Source organism: Cyprinus carpio, chromosome B11, assembly GCF_018340385.1.
Source record: "Cyprinus carpio isolate SPL01 chromosome B11, ASM1834038v1, whole genome shotgun sequence".
Taxonomy (NCBI): Eukaryota; Metazoa; Chordata; class Actinopteri; order Cypriniformes; family Cyprinidae; genus Cyprinus; species Cyprinus carpio.
The window spans coordinates 21832729-21852425 of record NC_056607.1 but is presented as its reverse complement, the minus strand read 5'-3'; the positions used below and the strand labels follow the sequence as shown (position 1 = coordinate 21852425).

At 33.4% G+C, this 19697-nt stretch overlaps 2 protein-coding genes across 4 annotated transcripts; both read left to right on the top strand.

Moving 5' to 3' along the window:
- Positions 1-412: 412 nt before the first annotated feature.
- Positions 413-5373, top strand: LOC109054775 (cystinosin-like). 2 transcript variants are annotated; one of them, XM_019072004.2, is made up of 10 exons: positions 413-744; positions 830-908; positions 1025-1112; positions 1548-1651; positions 2199-2336; positions 2419-2518; positions 2749-2868; positions 3444-3614; positions 4871-4988; positions 5077-5373. In XM_019072004.2, exons 1-10 carry the CDS (start codon positions 681-683, stop codon positions 5244-5246), a joined length of 1152 nt encoding a protein of 383 aa, XP_018927549.1. In that variant the 5' UTR covers positions 413-680; the 3' UTR covers positions 5247-5373. The 2 variants fall into 2 exon arrangements, with proteins under 2 accessions (XP_018927549.1, XP_042590519.1); XM_042734585.1 differs by lacking the exon at positions 413-744 and having other exon boundaries at positions 854-908; positions 1548-1610.
- Positions 5374-5513: 140 nt separating this feature from the next.
- LOC109054774 (ran-binding protein 3-like) lies at positions 5514-18872 on the top strand. 2 transcript variants are annotated; one of them, XM_042734584.1, is made up of 19 exons: positions 5514-5795; positions 7127-7162; positions 7378-7459; positions 8887-8942; positions 9027-9063; positions 9680-9766; positions 9865-9936; positions 10707-10772; positions 10947-11039; positions 12226-12338; positions 13158-13262; positions 14332-14408; positions 14512-14587; positions 14697-14805; positions 15594-15718; positions 15803-15923; positions 17018-17160; positions 17255-17414; positions 18351-18872. In XM_042734584.1, exons 3-19 carry the CDS (start codon positions 7444-7446, stop codon positions 18392-18394), a joined length of 1500 nt encoding a protein of 499 aa, XP_042590518.1. In that variant the 5' UTR covers positions 5514-5795; positions 7127-7162; positions 7378-7443; the 3' UTR covers positions 18395-18872. The 2 variants fall into 2 exon arrangements, with proteins under 2 accessions (XP_042590518.1, XP_042590517.1); XM_042734583.1 differs by lacking the exon at positions 7127-7162.
- Positions 18873-19697: the final 825 nt, after the last annotated feature.

The window sequence follows — 19697 nt, the reverse complement described above, 5'->3', positions numbered from 1 at the left end:
TCAGCTTTCATCTGAATTTGGAAAAATGCCAAATCCCTTATGACTGGTTTTATGGTTTCAGGGTCACATATGTATTTATTTGATGAGTATAATCTGATGCAACCACACAGTCTTTATAATTTTGCAAAATAAACCCCTTCATGGTTTGTTTGTGCGACAGTAACCGTGTGCTTTATCTTTTACATATTAAACCACACACAGAAGCTACATGTACTTTTTGCATCTCTCCAAGCTTGATAATGTAATGTGATGAAGTTTCTCATTTCATCCGATGCCCGTGACTAATCGTCATATGCTGACTAGTACGAAAACAATTCGACCGCAAAGCATCTGGGGTGCCAAACATATTTCAGTGGGGGCCATCACAGAGATATATAACCTACATGTCTATCGAAGTCAGCTGACCTGTGTCATGTGATCCAAAACAGCGAACGCATGCGGAACTGAAATCAGACTGATCTCATCAGTTTCCTCTTGTAATAAGAGTTAACGCTTTTTTACTTTAAATGTAGCCTACTGAGTGACTGACTCATCGACTGACAGCTGATGATCTGTAGTTAATCAGATTTGTCTTTTAAACACTACTCGGCGTGTTAGGACGCATTTTCGCTTTGTTTTTAATGAGGGCTCTTGAATGAACAGTAATTACACTCGTGTAGGATTATAAATATAATGTCAAGATGAAGCAGGCTGTCTTACTGTTTCTCATAACACTGTCTGCCTGTGCGCACGCGGCGTTAGCTGGTATGTATGATGTTTTAAATATACAAAAATAAAAAAATGCAACAAAGACAAGAACAGGGAACAGTTAATATCATTATATTTATAGATGCAGAAGTGACAATCAAAGCTCCAGAAACAGTGAATCTACAGGAGCAATCTTCAGAAAATATCACCATAACACTGAGGTACGATTTCAAGCCATGATTTGATTATTCACACTACTACTCACTATGTAAACATTAAATATATGCTTTGGGAATCATTTAAATGTAACTTGGCTTTTATGTGTTTACATTCACAGTTCACCATTAAACACACCTGTCACGGTTTATTTCAATATCACATATACATCAAAAAATGTCTCTTCAATAATTCTACTGCCTGATGAGGTATGTGCACTTATTTCAACCTATCAGATTTTAATACACCCATATTCAAAATTTGATGTTGAATACAAAGATTCTGTTTTATTACAGTTTAGTCTGATATGAATGAGTATGTTTTGATGCTTGCTTTCATGTCAAAATCTGGACTGGATCTTATAATCTTATTTATAATGTTTGGATTTATAATATTAGTCATCATATATCATAACATTTCATATATATATATATATGAAATGTTATGATATATATATATATAGAAATTTCAATTCCTGTGTCATTCATTTCCAATCTATAGCCTGCATCAGGATTATTTTTTGACCAGAGTTACACGTGAATAATGATATTAACTTCAGACAAATAAACACTGTAAAAATGATAAAACACTGTCAAATTAAGCAATGCTAAATAACTATATTTGTCCTCTCTCCTCTCGCACAGGTTGTCGTGCCGGCAGGAAACTCATCTGTATCTTTTGAAGTGCAAGCAAAAGGGGTTGGTCAGGTGACTGCTTACCTTTCCAGCAATGACACTCACATAAAAAAGTGTGTTGTAAGCTAAATTTTCTTAATCTGTCACCAATTAAACAGTATTGGATAAAAAGTGATGTTCTCTTATAGCTTCCTACAGGTATTTTTTGTAGTCCGTTATAGCAGCACTTGTGCATGCATTATAACCAGACTTGGAGACATTTGCATCAGCCACTTGCAAAACCTGTTCTATTTATTTAGTTCCTTAATTTAGGGGATTTCATACTGGCGCTTGTGGGCAGCTGAGTGATAGATGAACTGTATTATACTTGTTAAAAGCACTATGCCAATACACTTAAAGGGATAGGTCTGCTCACACTCGAGGTGTTCCAAACCCGTATGGGTTTCTTTCTTTTGCTGAACGCAAAAGATGACATTTTGAAGAATGTGAGTAACCAAAGAGTTTCCGGTCCCCATTGACATCCATAGTATTTTTTTCATATTATGGACGTCAATGGGGACCAGCAAATGTCCCTTTAAAGTGAACCAAAAAAGACTCACTAAGTAAATAATGTGTGTTAACAAATGAAAATAACATCTAGACGGGATTCTGTTTTTCCAGCCTACAAACACGAATCAGATTCCTGATTGTCAGAAGCAACGTCCTTTTCATCATCAACCAAATCATTGGCTGGATTTACTTCGTGGCCTGGTCTGTGTCGTTCTACCCGCAGGCGTATGAGAACTGGAAACGACGAAGGTATGAGATGATCTTTGAGACTCGAGGATTTAGACCGAATAAAAAAAGCTAATGAATAACGTGCATGTTTTGTTTCGTGCAGTGTGGTAGGCCTCAGTTTTGATTTCCTCGCTCTCAACCTGACTGGATTCTTCGCTTACAGTGTGTTCAACATTGGCCTGTTCTGGGTGCCGTATATACAGGTGTGTGCACTTGACAGCTTTCAGGGTGTAGTTATGTAGTCCAATCTTCTGAAACATTCTTTTTACTGACAGTGGTCTCTGGGACATTACTGGGATAATAGTATTTCTGTACAAAAATCACACATTTAAAGGACTAATTTAGTGCCAGCTGAACTAAAGTCTTAAAAGCTTTTGTCCAGATGTTTAATAGAGTTTGTTTTTAATGGAGATGATAAATGGTGCATCTATAGGAGGAGTTCTTGAAGAAAGATCCAAAAGGGGTCATTCCTGTCGATGCTAATGACGTCTTCTTCAGTCTTCATGCATTACTTCTCACTCTCATCTATGTCTGCCAGTGTGCCATCTATGAGGTAAATGTTGAAGCATTACAGTGTAAATAGTCTTAATAATGATAATGTTATTATACACACACACATACATATTAAAATTTTATGTATGGGGTCTGTAAGATTTTTTTTTTGAAAGAAATTAATTCTTTTATTCAGTATTTAGCATTAAATAAAAAAACGAGTTTTGAAAAAAAAAAATCTATCTATATATATATATATATATATATATATATATATATATATATATATATATATATATATATATATATATATATATATATATTTTTTTTACTTTTATTCATCAATGAATCTTGAAAAAATGTCACATTCTCCACAAGTTATTATTAAAAACATTAATAATAAGAAGAAATGTTTCTTAAGCAGCAAATCAGCATATAAGAATGATTTCTGAGGAATATTTCACTAAATTACTGGTTTTCAATAAATAAATGCAGCCTTGGTGAGCATTAGAAATATGTTGTTTCAAAAACTTAAAAACATCATACTGACCCCAAACTTTTGAGTAGTAGTACATAGTAATAAATAACAATTGCATTGTTTCCTAAATTGCTTTTTTTAATCATTTATTTAAATAGAGAGGAGGGCAAAAGGTTTCCAAAGTGGCCATTGGGTTATTAGTGATTGGCTGGACCTTTGCGTTTGTCTCCCTGTTTGTTGCTGTGGCACAGAAGATCTCCTGGCTGGACTATCTCTACTATTTCTCTTACATTAAACTGGGTGTCACACTTGTAAAGTACATCCCTCAGGTACAACTCTCCCATCTCACACCATGAAATGCATATTTTATCATTTACTCACCTGATATCATTCCAAATCTGACTTGAAAAAATGCAGACCAAATGACTTCCTTGTTCCAATGAAATCCGAAAGGAAACGTTTATCAGATGTGCTTTCCCTAAAAAGGAGAGTGCATGAGAACTGGGGCAAACTCTGACAACATTATTTTATTATATTCAAAATGTTCGTCCCGTATTCTAGCCTCATTTCGAGAATCGAATCTGGCTTGATGTGTCTTTAGCCCCCATGTCTGAATATTCACATGTGTGAAAGAAATCTGAGAGCCATGGGAGGTTTGTATTCTGTGGAATAAAGATAGTCATGATGGCTTGGAATAATATGAGGGTGAGTAATTAATGACAGAATTGTTCATTTTTGAGTGAAATACCCCTTTAAAAATAATGGCTTCGATGCAGTTTACTGGAATACTAAGCATAGATTTCACACTTCCTCTTTTCAACAGCATTTTACACTTGGTTGTATTTGTGGTTTAAGAAAGTTTCAAATGAATCGGAATAAAAGCAATCCTCCTAATGTCCTACGAAACTGCACCCGAGTGTCCCAAAGCTTAGATTTGTGATTGAAATTTGGATTCACATAATTTGTGTAGCATGTATTGGGGAAATGGTTACATTTGAGTTTAAATTTAATGCATAGGAAAAATTCTATTATATTGGATGTTGTTTGTAACATGCACTGGTGGCCAAAAGTTTATAATAATTAAGATTTTTAACGTTTGTGAAGAATGTATTTAAAACTCAACTAATCCCCATTAATCAAACCTCAATTTACATGAATATATTTTAGAATGTAATTTATTCCTGTGATGCAAAGCTGAATTTTCAGCATCATTACTCCAGTCTTCAGTGTCACATGATACATCAGAAATCATTCTAAAATGCTGAAAATTCTTTGCCATCACAGGAATAAATTACTATGGAAAATATATTCAAACAGAAAACAGTTATTTAGAATTTGTAATAATATTTCACAATATTACTGTTTTTACCGTGTTTTCGAAATGGACATTTCTTCCAAATAAATAGCTTTTTTCAATTTTTAAACAATTGTTATTATTCCAAACTTATGGCCACCTGAGTGTATGTTTTATGTAAGTTTCATTTAGAGTAATAACAACTCGATCATCATTTGTTTACATGTTCTTGACCTCAAGTCCAGTTCCATTACCCAAAAATGTGTTATGTAACATTGCATTATATTGTAGGCTTATATGAACTACCGCAGGCAGAGCACAGAGGGATGGAGCATCGGGAATGTGCTGCTGGACTTCACAGGGGGCAGTTTCAGTTTACTTCAAATGCTCCTTCAGGCCTATAACAACGGTGAGGCCACACAAACACTTTTCTATACGGCAATGCTTTAAAGACGTTAGAATGCACGTAAACATTTGTTTTGATTTTTGTGTTTCAGATAAATGGAAGTTTATATTCGGAGACCCCACGAAGTTTGGACTGGGTGTGTTGTCCATATTCTTCGATGTTGTGTTCATCACACAGCATTATTGTCTGTATAGGAACAGAGAGCCAGTGTATCATGGTTTAGATGATCAGGATGACCAACACGCCAGTGTTAAAACATGACCACTGCAATATAAAGATTTCATATGGACTTTTCATATCTTTTCATATCACTATCTAAGGGAATTAAAACTGCGTCTTACTTAAAAACATGTGTTTTGGATGCAAATAAACAGTAGCTTCATATGAATTAGTGTTTTTATAATCATTTTTAGGAGTTCTGTAAATTGTTGCTATCTCAGGTGAGTTACTTAGGCTGGTACTGTAATGAAATTAATATAAGCAGGTTTGTGTGTGTGTTTTTTTGTTAATATTTCACATGTTTCACACTGCATTCTGGTGGCCGTGAGATAAACTACACTGCATTCTGACCCGGTGGTATTAATTATTTCACTGTATTGGTGGAAAACTAACGCATTTATTCTTCTCACGTTTTTTAAAATGAAAATAAAATTATAATTATATAGTTCTATAATTCTAATAAAATATCGCAACGCTTTTAAACGTTTTCGAGAACGCAACACAGCCGTCTACGCTCTGACGTCACTGTAGGGCGCAGAGGATTATGGGTAAACACTAACGGAAGAAAGATGGCGGAGGTGACAGTTGAGGGTAAGAGATGTTTGTGCGTGAAATACCAGTTAAGCTCTTTCCATTTGTTTTAATTAAGTACAGCGAATCGTGTTATGATTTGTGAGACTGTCTGGAGCTGACAGAACGCGTGTTTGCTTATTTCAGTTGGTTTAATTATGAAATTTTTGAACGCGCCGGCCTCAGAGACAGAGCTAATGTTTACATACACTTGTGTCTATTTATACTCTCTCACAGAAGTCTGTTTATCATTTACAGACATATTTGTTATTCCTGTTGTCTTCATAAGCGTGTAGGAAGGAATTTCTGTCTATATTGGTGGGTTTCTGGTTATTTGTGATAAGATTGGATGTGTCACTTTAACATTTAAACTGCTTTCGTTTGAGTTAAGAGGTATTCTAATGTGTTCAGCTCTAATTTGTGCAGAATTGAGAACTGTGCACAATCCTTCCAGAATTATTCACAAATAATGCTTTTTGTTCACTCAGACACTAAGGTGTTTGAGCTCAGATCAATGAGACTTACGGTCAATCAGTTCCGAAATAAAACACAAAACCTGTGCTAACTGAAAGAAAAAAGATTGTATCCAAGATTTGGTAATAATAAAGCGAAATAAAAGGTTTACAAGCAGTTTTTAAAAAGCTGGTCATTTTTGTCTGGGAACACCAAATTAGGTAAAGCTTTAGCCTAACGTTATGTGTATTATGTGTATATTATTCTGTTAAAAAATAAAATAGGTATTCTCTCTCTCTCTCTCTCTCTCTCTCTCTCTCTCTCTGTATATATATATATATAATTTTTTTGTTTTGTTTGTTTTTTGTATAATTTAAAAAAAATACCTAACTTTAGTCATTTTTGACTGTGGACATCAAATTAGGTAAAGCTTTAAATGTATAGTCTATATGTGTATTATGTGTCTATTCTAATTAAAATAACATTACATATTTTTTTTTATAATAATAATTATATATATATATATAATTGCATTTATTGTATATCCAAATATAACCAACAAATATAACAAAAAATTAAAATATCCAAACGTAACCTAGTAAAAATAACATAACTTTTTTTTATAATATATATATATATATATATATAATTAAATGCATTTATTGTATATCCAAATATAACAAAAAATTTAAATATCCAAACGTAACCTTTTTGGATATTTGGTTAAAAATAACACCTAATGTTTAGGTTGTTTGTAAACATGCACACACAATGCATACACAATTGCCTATTTTCTGTTGCACTCAAAATGACCATAAATGTATACTATGCAACTTATGAGAATTATAAGAAACAACAATTTTAAGACGTCATCATTAACTGAAAATCTTTCCCTCCAGTGAGCTGTAGACTGCTACGACAGGAGCATTGAATCAGTGAGTTAAACTTGAAAACTGATTGATTCAAGTCATACAGGCTTATAAACATGAGGTTTATTGAGTACATCAAAATATTCAGTTCCAGAACTATTGCAGAACGGCTCCTTTAATGCAATGTTCTGCATTTGTAAACAGGTCGTTTTGGCTACTTCTTATCATGTCTTGTTTTATTAAACACAATTCTTGTGCTTTTGCCACTATATTTTATTTAGTGTTTTCTCTCTGATGGCTGGAAACAGAAGATCTTGACTTCATCCTGTAGAGGATCAGACAGCAGCATGGCAGATGAGAACGGTGAGTTGTGTTGGCAAGCGGATGAGGAAATGATTTCTTCTGCACTTCTTAAGTGATATTATTGGAAAGTCATCAGTAGATATTAAATGGTCTGCGTTAGACATCAGAGATATTAACTAGCACATGTGTGGTGTGTAAGATTATAGACAGCTGCACATCTCTGTAAGCCCAGGCTTCCTCATGGTAACATAAAAATAGACACAAGGAAATGAAGACAGAAATGTTTCCATATTTCCATGTTAAGTACAATGAGTGAGTAACACGTTGCTGAAAAACATGTTGTATATAATCTACTTTACACAATCTTTATTCTTTTTTATCAGGTAAAAAGCCTTTTAGTATAATTGGAAAAACATGGGGGATGTTTTTACAATTATACTAAAAGGTTTTTACCTGATAAAAAGAATTCAGCTTATGGTTCACTTGTCTTTTCGCTGTGAAATATTCACAGATTTTTATAAAGTAAACATAAGAATAACTACTGTTCTAAGTAACATTTCAAGAGGAACACTTATTTGACAGAATCAGCTTAGGTTTACTTTATTATACATACATATTCTAGAAAAATCATTTTTAAGTTATGAGTATCATATATGACCAACCAGCCTTTTGATGAATATTTATTTGTTCATGTCTCATTTTTTATTGTATTCCATTGCATTATATGTTTTGAAACTACAGAGTTTTGATCATGAAACTAAGCATGTCATCTTTCTTAGCCATATAAATATCAGCATCTGTACCAACTTGCATATTTTTGCTCAGTTTGGGCCTTTGAATAAATTTGAGTTTTTTTTTTTAATTCATATCCTACTGTATCATACTGCTGTATCATATAAGCCAGAAAAGACTTGTATCTAATATGGTACTCAACAAAAAACACATTGCACATTTTTTAAAGATTTTGTCTAAGACTCAATAAATGGTTCTATTTTAAAAAAATTGATTTCTTTCTATTATTTCATATTTCAGGTTTTACAGGGTTAAACTAGCATCTAAGAAAAAGAAGCGCCCGTTCAGAAAGTGCAAAAAGTAGCTTCAAACATGAATATATTGTGTATTTTATTTCCATATAATCGGACATATAACAGCCTATCACTAGGCTACAGTTCACAGCAGTCTGTTTAAATAAAACTGTTATTAATTCCACAATTTCCACAACTCACGTCGAATTGACAGCCCTAATAAATATACAAATCACACTTTGGGTTTTAATTATTATAAACTACTGTAATTATTCTTCTCTTTTTGAGTGAATTCTAATATATTTTTCATTATACTTTAAATAGATGTATATAATCTCATGCATTTCTCACACTTTATCTGCTGTCTTGGATTTGTCTTCTCTCTGTCAAGGATATATGAGATGCTGTTGTAACATGTCCATGTCCACTCAATGACACCAAATCTTGTTTTTCAACTTGCAGAGAAACCTGCTGTTGCTCCTCCAGTGTTTGTGTTTCAGAAAGATAAAGCACAAAAGGTAAGACCAGCACTTCACTTCTCACTGCATGACTCGGGTCACATCTGTTCAATACTGGCCCTAAAACACTGATTCTATCCTCAAAGGTCAGCAGAGGGATCCAGCACAGAGGATGGAGAGGGTGAGCTTCAGTCTTTTTTGCAGTCAACCGAAAAATTACTGAAAATATGAATTTCACAAATAAATGTTTGGGACATATTAGAATATAAAGGAACACTTGTGTCCTAAAGAAAAAGAGACCTGCGTATTTATTTTTTATCTCTTTGTTTATTTTTATAATAATTGCATAGTTAAGCACATTAAAATTTGTTGATGATTTAATAAATTAAAAGTAATTACTTGCTAAAATTAAATGAAAAAAATAAATAATAGTGAATCTAATTCTATAAAGCCATATACAGTTACTATAATTTACGAAGAAAAGTTCTTATGTCACGAAATCTTATAAACATGCTTCATTTTCTTTTTGAAAAATGCAATTAATTATTTTCCTTTTGAAGTTGGGGTGAAAAACATCTTTGAAATGTGCTTGATTAGTTTCGTATGTATATTCTCTCTCTCTCTCTCTCTCTCTCTCTCTCTCTCTATATATATATATATATATATATATATACTGTATATATATGAGGACATGATTTCTGAATGAAAAATTTATGTATGCATGTGTCTTTAAAATGTAAATGTATTTTATTTTTGAATTTCCCATTTTCTGGGCGTTTCCTTCTGTTTCTGTTCAGACTCTGATACGGCTGATGGCAATTACAGCCCTGCAGCCAAAAGAGGAAGAACATCACCACTTACGCAGTTTCCACCAACTCATTCCGGTAATTCACCTGGAAAATAATTACAGGGTTTATAGTACAATTGGAACTTCTTCTATTTAGCCCGGTTTCTTGACACACTTTCTTTTCCCTTTTTACAGTTTCTAAGAATAATGTTTTCATGCCATCCAGTTTCTGCCAGTCACCAACCGAAAACTCAGACTCAGAACCTGGTGAGACTCAATGTGCTTCAAACTTGTACCAAATCACACATTATGTAAGTCGGTAAAAAATTATATTTACAGCCTGTTTGACATTTGTGACCCTGGACCACAAAAGCAGTCTTAAGTCGCTGGGGTATATTTGTAGCAATAGCCAAAAATACATTGTATGGGTCAAAATTATAGATTTTTATTTTACGTCAAAAATCATTAGGATATTAAGTAAAGATCATGTTCTATGAAGATATTTTGTAAATTTCCGATTGTAAATATATCAAAACTTAATTTTTGATTAGTAATATGCATTGCTAAGAACTTCATTTGGACAACTTTAAAGGTGATTTACTCAGTATTTAGATTTTTTTGGCACCCTCAGATTCCAGATTTTATTTCAGTTGTATCTCTGCCAAATATTGTCCAATTCTAACAAACCATATATCAATAGAAAGCTTATTTATTCAGCTTTCATATGATGCATAAATCTCAATTTCGAAAAATTTACCCTTATGACTGGTTTTGTGGTCCAGGGTCACATTTATGAGTGAAACAAGATTTAGGAAGAAAAAAAATCAAGATTGGAGTTTATCCATTGGGGATTGGATTGGATTGAGAAAAGTACTCTGTATTTGACAGAATTAAAAATGAAAGTTGTTTCAGAAATGGGGCAAGTTATTACAAACCTTTGCACAAGACTTATATTGTGCATTAAAAAAGTAAGTAATGACTGTTTTGGTTTCATATTGACTATTAGTTTTTTCTCCTTTGTTTTTTCATTTTCTCAGAAGAGAAAACTGTGGGGTTTCGCCTGAAACCCCCGACTCTGATCCATGGCCAGGCGCCGAGCACTGGTGAGTCAGTGTTCAAACATCTGCTGTTCTGAACCGTCTGTTTATTAATGTCCAGTTGTGGTGCTTTCATACGATTGTTTATTTACATGATTCCATAGACTTTCACCATTTGAACTTTCTCTGCCAGAGATCCTCAGAAGGCCTGAGAGATGTCTTGTGATTGATTCGTTTCAGGTGTCCCGAGCCCGAAACCCAAAGAAGCCCAGCGCAGCATCCTGCGACCTCCAGTGCTGCAGCCCCCTCCGGCTCGATCCCCTCCACAGAACAGTGAGTACTAGGGTTCATTAGGGTGATGGTTCGGTATGTAAATCAGTTTTGAAGTCACGGTTTGGTATGTTTTCGGTACAGCAAGAGGAGAAAAAACGAAACATAAAATTGCTTCTCTTTTTCTTTTTTTATTAAACTGTTGTTTACTGAACAAATTGTGGTTCTGTCTCTGAATAAAAATAACTTGTATAACAGCTGCAGTCTGTAAGTTTTGCCTCTTTGTTATTACTATAATTACTATAATATTAAAGGTTACAAATAACACCAGAGCCAAAACGATTGTATTTAATTAATATTTGTTTTAAGATACAATAATCAGCCCTAAAAAAAAAAATGTAAACATGTAAATTGGCAGTTTTTACATTAACTAATTATAAAATTATGTTTCTACTCCAATTCGTTGTTGAAAAAGAATCATTTACACAGTGTCTCTCATAACTTGTTTTCATGACAGATTTATTTACACATACATTAGATAATCAAGATGTCACTACCAGGTTAACATAACTATAGTGACTATATAGGCTAATATAGTGCATACATTTATGTTTATTTCTGTAGTGAACTAATCATCTGTGGGCACTGAATGGCTTGCCCGAGGCAATGCTGTGTGACATATTGTTTACAAGCTGTTTTATCAATGTCTTTCCGTGGTTAAAACACTGATTGAGCTATTGCATGAGACGTGATATGTTCATTCGTGTTTATTTTGTGCTAGTAGTATAAAACCATAAAACGAAAACTCCGCTGCTGTTTAGCGACGGCATTTATTGTTTGAATTTACTGATAGATTGGACAGAATTTAAAACATGAGACTTTTCTTTCTTATCAAAAATAAGAAAACACAAAGCTTACGGTAATTATTGGACAGTAGATGAGCTGTATGTCCAGTGAAGTTTTATTCATGCATCTACTGAAACAGCATAGAATAAGAAGAATTGATATTGATTCATTAAAACGAAGGCATATAAAACTAGTTTCAAATAAAGTTCCTCATGTGCATTGTTAAAAACATTGCTATATTTGTTCCATACACATGCGCATCGAACTGGAAAACCTGTACTGAAAATATTGAGGATGAATACATGTATCGTTACACCAATATTGAGTACATGATGAATATCAACTCAAACAGTTCAGCTGAAGGAGAACTAGAACTAAAAGCTGTAGTCTGTTGTTTCACCAGACACGAGCGACAGCAGTTCAAACGGAGCGAAGAACCTCTCAGATGGAGGAGCAGAATGTGAACGTAACTCAGAGACGTCTGCTGCTGGCACACAGGATAATGACGTGTCATCGGTAAGAAGTGACTGACAACAACCCACTGTTATCTCCTTGAATTTATTGTCACAAAAATCTCTTAAAGGGATAGTTCACCTAAACATGAGAATTGGCATGTTTCACTAACCCTCAAGTTGTTCCAAACCTGTATGAGTTCTTGTCTTTTTTTCTCTTTTCTCTTTTCTTCTTCTAAATATACAAGAAGATATTTAGAACAATGCGGGCAACCAAACAGCTGCCCCCCATTGAATAGTATAAAAAAAAATACTATGGAAGTCCCTATGGTTACCCACTTTCTTGAAAATATTTATTTTGTGTTCAGCAGAAGAAATAAACTTATACAGGTTTGGAACAATTGAGGGTGAATAAATGATGACAGAATTTTCATTTTTGGGTGCACTTTGGCAGGAAATCAATTAAGTATTATTTTGCTTAAAAAGTGTATTTGTGCTATACCTTTTCATCAAATGCCAGTTTGCCTGGTATTTTGTTACATAACATAGAGATTCATTTTCATCTTGAAGTGTGGCTTAAGTGTCGACATAGTTTTCGGGGCCACTGTAATGTTTGCACTCAGTGTTTTTTTATATTTGACAAATGTAAGCATGTTTGGACGAAGCATGGGCTATGGTCCAAAGGCCAGCCAAGTCTAGTTTTATTTCACATGGTTGTTGCTTCCAGAAAATACTTTGTCATCTTGTTCTGAATGTCTTCATTTTGTTTGGCTGACCCCTTATTTCTAGTTGAAGCTCTGACAGATAACTATAGCAAAGTGAACAGGATATGAGCAGCCTGGTCACACTTTTAAACTTAAATGACCTTTTGTTATTTCTTTTAGTAAAGAGCAACAGCACTTTTGGGCACAAAACAGAAGACAAAACTGAAGGTGCCCCAGTTGAGACCAGTTTTGTGTTTGGACAGAATATGAGGGACAGAGCAAAGGTTTGATTCATCTGCATCCGATGTTCTCTGTGTGATTGTCTCATTCCTATTAGGGCTGGGTTATACATTTCCTAGTCTTTACTGTGAGCATGGAATCATTCAGACAATGACAATAGCATCTCTTATTAAAACTTCAGTAGGAAACAATTTCATGAATTAGTTCAAACAGTTCAAAACACTCTTCTTCTGTGTTTTGTTTGCATCATCAAAAGTACCCACATAATATTTATTAGATTGAAATAAATAAATAAATGAAAAAACATTGTCATTTTTTTTTTTGTTTTAGAAGATAATTGTCTTATTCAACAGCAATGCATTAAATAAGTCAAAAGTCACTGTAAAGATATTTAATCATACAAAGAATTCTGAAAAATGTCTCGTCACTATTTCCACAAGAATATTATGCATCACAGCAAATAAGCATATTAGAATGATTTCTGAAGGATGTTGTGACACTGAAGACTGGAGTAATTATGCTAAAAATTCAGCTTAGATCACAGGAATAAGTTGCATTTTAAAATATATTCAGTAATTTTAAATTGTAATAATATTTCACAACACTACTGTTTTCACTGTGTTTTTGGTCAAATAATTGCAGCCTTGGTGAGAAGAAGACTTACTCTATTATGACGGTTCATGTAGATGACAAATAATTAAATAATCAATGAATCACTTTTCATCATGTTATTTAAACAAAAAGCAGTTGGGAAGAAGATGCCTCAATGATTTTTAATTGGTATTACTTTTTACATTATAAAAGTTTGATCTGTTTAAGTTACAGTAAGTGACAGCAACGTTTGGTTGATGTGATTGGTTAACGCTGAAAACCACTAAATCACAAAAATAAACCATTTCAATGCAAATATGTAGGAGATATTATTTTATGATTATTTGATTACATTTTGGATTATTTAATCCTTTTTACTGTATTTTAAATATAGAATATTTTAAAAAGATCTATATATCATTTACCTGTATATCACCCAGCCCTAATAATTCTTGGTGAAGTTCTGATTTTATTTAGTAAAAACTGTCTTGTTGATTGAAAGTATAATTGCATTTTATGCAGGTGGCCAACAGCTGTGTCTCATCCAAAAGTGGCGATTCAGAGGAAACAAATTACTTTTTGCAGCATGTCACTTCCAGGTACTGCAGCTGAAATGTTCATGTTAAGTTTTAAAGAAATTTTTACTGATCTCCTCAGGCAGAAACTTGTAACTTTTCTTGGCATCAATATTGTTTCTCGTAGTGCACAAAAACCTGACAGCAGCAATGCCAGCAGCGTGAAGTTTGTCTTTGGGCAGAACATGTTGGATCGTGTCTTGGTAAAACTGTAAATTCTGTTCGAAACCTTGATGTGTTTGTCATGATTTGGCATGGTCAGATTATCATAGATCACAATTCCTGACATGTTTATGTATTGCATGCTTATAGGCACTGCCAAAATTCAGCACTGAACCTCCAGGGGGCAGCAAAGAGCCTCAGTCAGAGATGGGCCTGTTCAGCCAGATTTCCTCCTCACACGATCAAACCGTGGAGAAGAGTATGTGTTTTTGGAATTTTTGTGACTTTTGTTTTTTTAATCTTACACAGAGTCTTAAAAGCAAACCAGAAGTGGCAGGATGTTAATAAAATAGCACAGTATGCTTTACTTAACCACTAAAAACATATATACATACATATGTTTTATAGCAAATTTATGCGTATGTGTGTGTATATATTATTCAAAGTGACTTGCAATTTGTCATAAGAGCCCACAATTGTCTTCATAAATAAATAAAACAATCACATCAAGTATCTAATGTCAAGAAGATTTTTAATCGAAGTTCCATTCAAAACATTCTAAAAACAGTAATATTGTGAAACATTGTTACAATGTTTTTCTGCTTGAAAATGTTTTAAACTAATTTAATTCTATGATGCAAAGCTGAATTTTCAGCATCATTACTCCAGTTTTCAGTGTCACATGATCCTTCAGAAATCATTCTAATATGCTGCTCAAGAAACATTTCATGATATAAAAATTGCTTGTGCAATTGTCGTGCTGCTTCATATTTTTGTGGAAATCTTGATACGCTTTTCTTTGATGAATAGATAGTTCAAAAGAACTAGATTTATTCGAAATAAAGACATTTTGTAACATTTAAATGTGATTACTGTAATTAAAAAAAAAATTAATTGAATGAATCCTTGTTGAATAAAGTCATTAATATCCCTTTACTTCAGAAGGGTAATGTAAGTTACATTTTCTTCCTTTATTTTCACAGTATTATCTTAATCCGCTGCACTAAGCCATTGAAGCTCATGCTGTGGTTTTTTAATGTGCTGTAGGTGACAACATGAAAGAGTCTCTGGAAGAGTCGGCGGCGCGACACGAAGCACACAAACCGCACAAGTGTTTATTAGAGCAGGTGGAGGTCAGGACAGGAGAGGAGTCTGAGAGCAATGTGCTGCAGGTGAGAGCAGCTCACACATCTGATCCATACAGGCCAGCTTCAGAAACACATGAGAAGATGATGCTCTTTCCTGTGTGTGTTCAGATGCAGTGTAAGTTGTTTGTGTTTGAGATGACGTCTCAGTCATGGGTGGAGAGAGGATGTGGAGTGCTTCGGCTCAATGACATGGCGTCCGCTGAGGACGGCACCTTACAGTCCAGACTGGGTAATACACTGCTGAGTTATCAAAGGCCTTGGTCATTTAACCTTCGCACTTCAATATTTTACTGTGAATTTGCCATAGATAGTGGCCAGTCATTGATATTAAAAGGAAAAGTACACCCCAAAAGTGAAAGTTTTGTCATCATTTAATCATAATGTAATTCCAAGATAAATTTTTTTTTCTGTGAAACGAACAAAAAAAGGTCACAGGCAGAATGTCAAAGAAAAAAAAATCTGAAGTCATATAAAATACACTACCTTTAATGTTTCTGAAAGAAGTCTTATGCCCACCAGGGCTGCATTTATTTGAAAAAACACAATTAAACCAGTAATATTGTAGAATATTACAATTTAAAATATAACTGTTTTCTATTTGAATATACTTTAAAATGTAATGATGAAAAGAAAGTTCAAAAGAATAGCATTTATTTGAAATAGGAATCATTTGTAACATTATGATTGTCTATACTGTGACTTTTGATCATTGCTGAATAAAATATTTATTTCTTAAAAACTGTTCTGACCAACTTTAGAACAGTAGTGTCAAAATCACTCTCCGTTTTTGTTTATATGGAAAACAGAAGCTTAAAATTTCTGCTTAAACATTTCTTTGAATTTCATGAAAAAAAGAGGAGTCACATGAGTTTGAATTGAACTGATAGAGAGTAAATGTTGACTACATTTTGGTATTGGATGAACTGTTATTTCAAGACTAATTAAAGTGAGACAGTGAGATGCACATAAGCTAAAATTTACTGGATGCTTGTTTTATGCAATAGTTATACAAAACATTCATTAAAAACAGCACATTTTCATTATAGACGAGGCCACTTGCAGATTTTCTAACTGACACAAGGGGGTGCTAATACTTCTGTTTTATCTGCCTTGAGTGCTCAAGTTAGTGGCTGATGCTAGCAATCACAAAATGGACAAATACTGGTCAGTTCATTGATTGTTCCTATATATCAGCTTGTATTAAACTTTTATTTAGCTAACAGTGGCACAACACACCTTTTTCAGTCAGTTGTTTAGAAAAGAAAAATCTGTAGTGTTCTTGTTTACTGATAGCTGATCACAGTGTTTGTCTTTGGCTTGTAGTCATGCGGACTCAGGGAAGTCTTCGAGTGATCCTCAACACTAAGCTTTGGCCTCAGATGCAAGTGGATAAAGCCAGTGAGAAGAGTCTCAGAATAACAGCCATGGACACAGAGGAGCAGGGCGTCAAAGTCTTCCTCATATCTGTAAGAATGCACCCAGTGATTATATCATCATATCATCAGCTGATTTGAGTCAGTCAGTGTTGTGTTGCTGGTCTCATCTCATCTCATCTCTCAGTCCAGCTCTAAGGACGCTGCGCAGCTCTTTGCAGCCCTGCACCATCGTATCCTGGCGCTGCGGAGCATCAGCGGACAGGAGTGTGACGGCCAGCCAGCCATCCGCTTCAGCGACGACGACGAGTCCCGCACGCCCCCCACAGCAGCCACGCTTGCTCCAGGTAATATCTCATAAGTTTATGGTTGTGGTATCAAGTTTATGGTTGTTATCTGCACTTGTAAGATGCAAATCAAAAATAGTTTTGTTGGCATGATATTATCAGGAACTGTTTTATAGCAACCACTCATAACTGATTTGGTTCATGATTCACAAATCCAGCTTTTTTGTCTTACAAAAATAAATTTGATTTAAATAAAATTTAAAATGTGTGTATATATATATATATATATATATATATATATATATATATATATATATATATATATATATATATATATATATATATATATATATATAAAGAAAGAGAGATAGATATTTATTTATTTATTCTTTTGAAAATTCAGGTTTTTTGTTCACAATTGTTAATTTATTTAACGATACATTAAAAATACAATTGCATGACTTCAATACATCTTTTCAATAATATGCTATTTTAATTTAATTTAATTTAATTAGATTTTTGAATATTTTTGGGTGGTGTAAATTCAAAAACATACAGGGAATATTGATATCATAATAAAGAAAATAAGTCTCATTAAAATAATTAAATGTCTAATAATTTGACAATCTTTCATTTTTGTCTCTCTATTTTTATTAGTAATACTTATTGATAATGATTAATATTTTATTTTATTTTTTTCTCTACCAAATCAGTCATAGAAATTTTTAAAAGTCCTTAAATGGAAATTTGCAAATATTGAAGAAGTTTTGAAAACCACATGAACCCATTGTGAATAAATATATATATATATATATATATATATATATATATATATATATATATATATATATATATATATATATATATATATATATATATATATATATATATGTGTGTGTGTGTGTGTGTGTGTGTGCGTTCATATTTTTGTATTTATTTTTTGTCTTTGTTATTGTCTGTGCTTTGCTCATTTAAACCTTTTTTTTTTTTCTTCAGGTAATCCAGAGGCAGGTGTGTGTCCATCCACTGGTGACACATAGTGCTGAGCCTGCTGCTGATATTTATCCCACAATGCCTCTCTGCAGCCCTCTGATCCCCGTAAATACTATGCAGGTGTTTTTTCTCCAAACTCCTTCGGGTGTACTGTAGTCATGTGTTCAGCTGGTTTTATTGATTGCATTTTAACAGCAAAACAGCTCATCTTCAGGACTGGACACATAACACTCTCAATGTCATCATATTGATGAAAATGAAAGGCTCTTAGTTTTTTAGTAAATCGATTTTCCGTTCTTAATGTGAGAGTTAATTACTCCATTCCCTTCTAAGTGGAAACAGAGTGCGCACAGAGTTAACAGAAACCTAACACAGATGTTTGTTGTCCCATCTCATCTTCCATCACAGTTCTGCTCAGTTTCAGCTGTGTTGTTAAAATCATCCGTCACTTTCTCACTTTAGATCTTTAGAATTTACTCGTATAGTGCTGTAGAACAGTACAATATTAAAAGAGAGCTGATCGTCCATGTGAACGCTCTTATATCAATTTTTATAAACATTTCAGAATCAGAAACTTTTACACTGCAGCTTTAAGTGGACCTCATTTATTATATTATTCATATTATATTCAAATTTGTTTAGTCTCTTTACTTAAAGGAAAAGTTCACCTATAAATGAAAATTCTGTTGTGACTCTTTTGTAGTTTTAAAGCTGAAAAAAAAAAAATCGAGATATTTTTGAGGATTCTGGGTTTGGATGCGTAAACAATGACAATGAGTTTTTTATTTTTGGGGTGAAATGTTTCAGCTTTTTCATATCATTGTAGTGAGGTTGACCATTGTACAAACACTTACTGTAAATTATACTCCAGTTTCATTGCAATAGTACCTTTTCACACAGTATATTTTTATGAATATGTCCTGTAAATCGAATTAGTACTGTACATAGTTTAGGATCAAAAGTTTTATAGCAAAATGTCTTATTAAGGACATTAATTACTATCATTAAATGGGTTCTGTATTGTCTGTTACTACCGTAATACTATATACAGTGTTTTTAATTTAAATATTTGGTTTATTGAGGAGTTTTTGTCGGTAGTTTAGTGAAAGATTCCGTGCCCTGTTTCTCTTATTTAACAGATATTTTGTTAAAAAAAAAAGAGAGAAAAAAAGTTGGACAGCATATTTTACATTTTGTGATTGTGCAGCTGCAGAACTGGCCTTGTTAGGGTGAATCTCACAGAATCTGTCAGGTTTGCATTTCACACTAAAATAAGATCATTAAAGGAATGGTTCAACCTAGAATGTCAACCCGAAATGTAGATGAGATTGTTTCTTCATGGGAACAGAT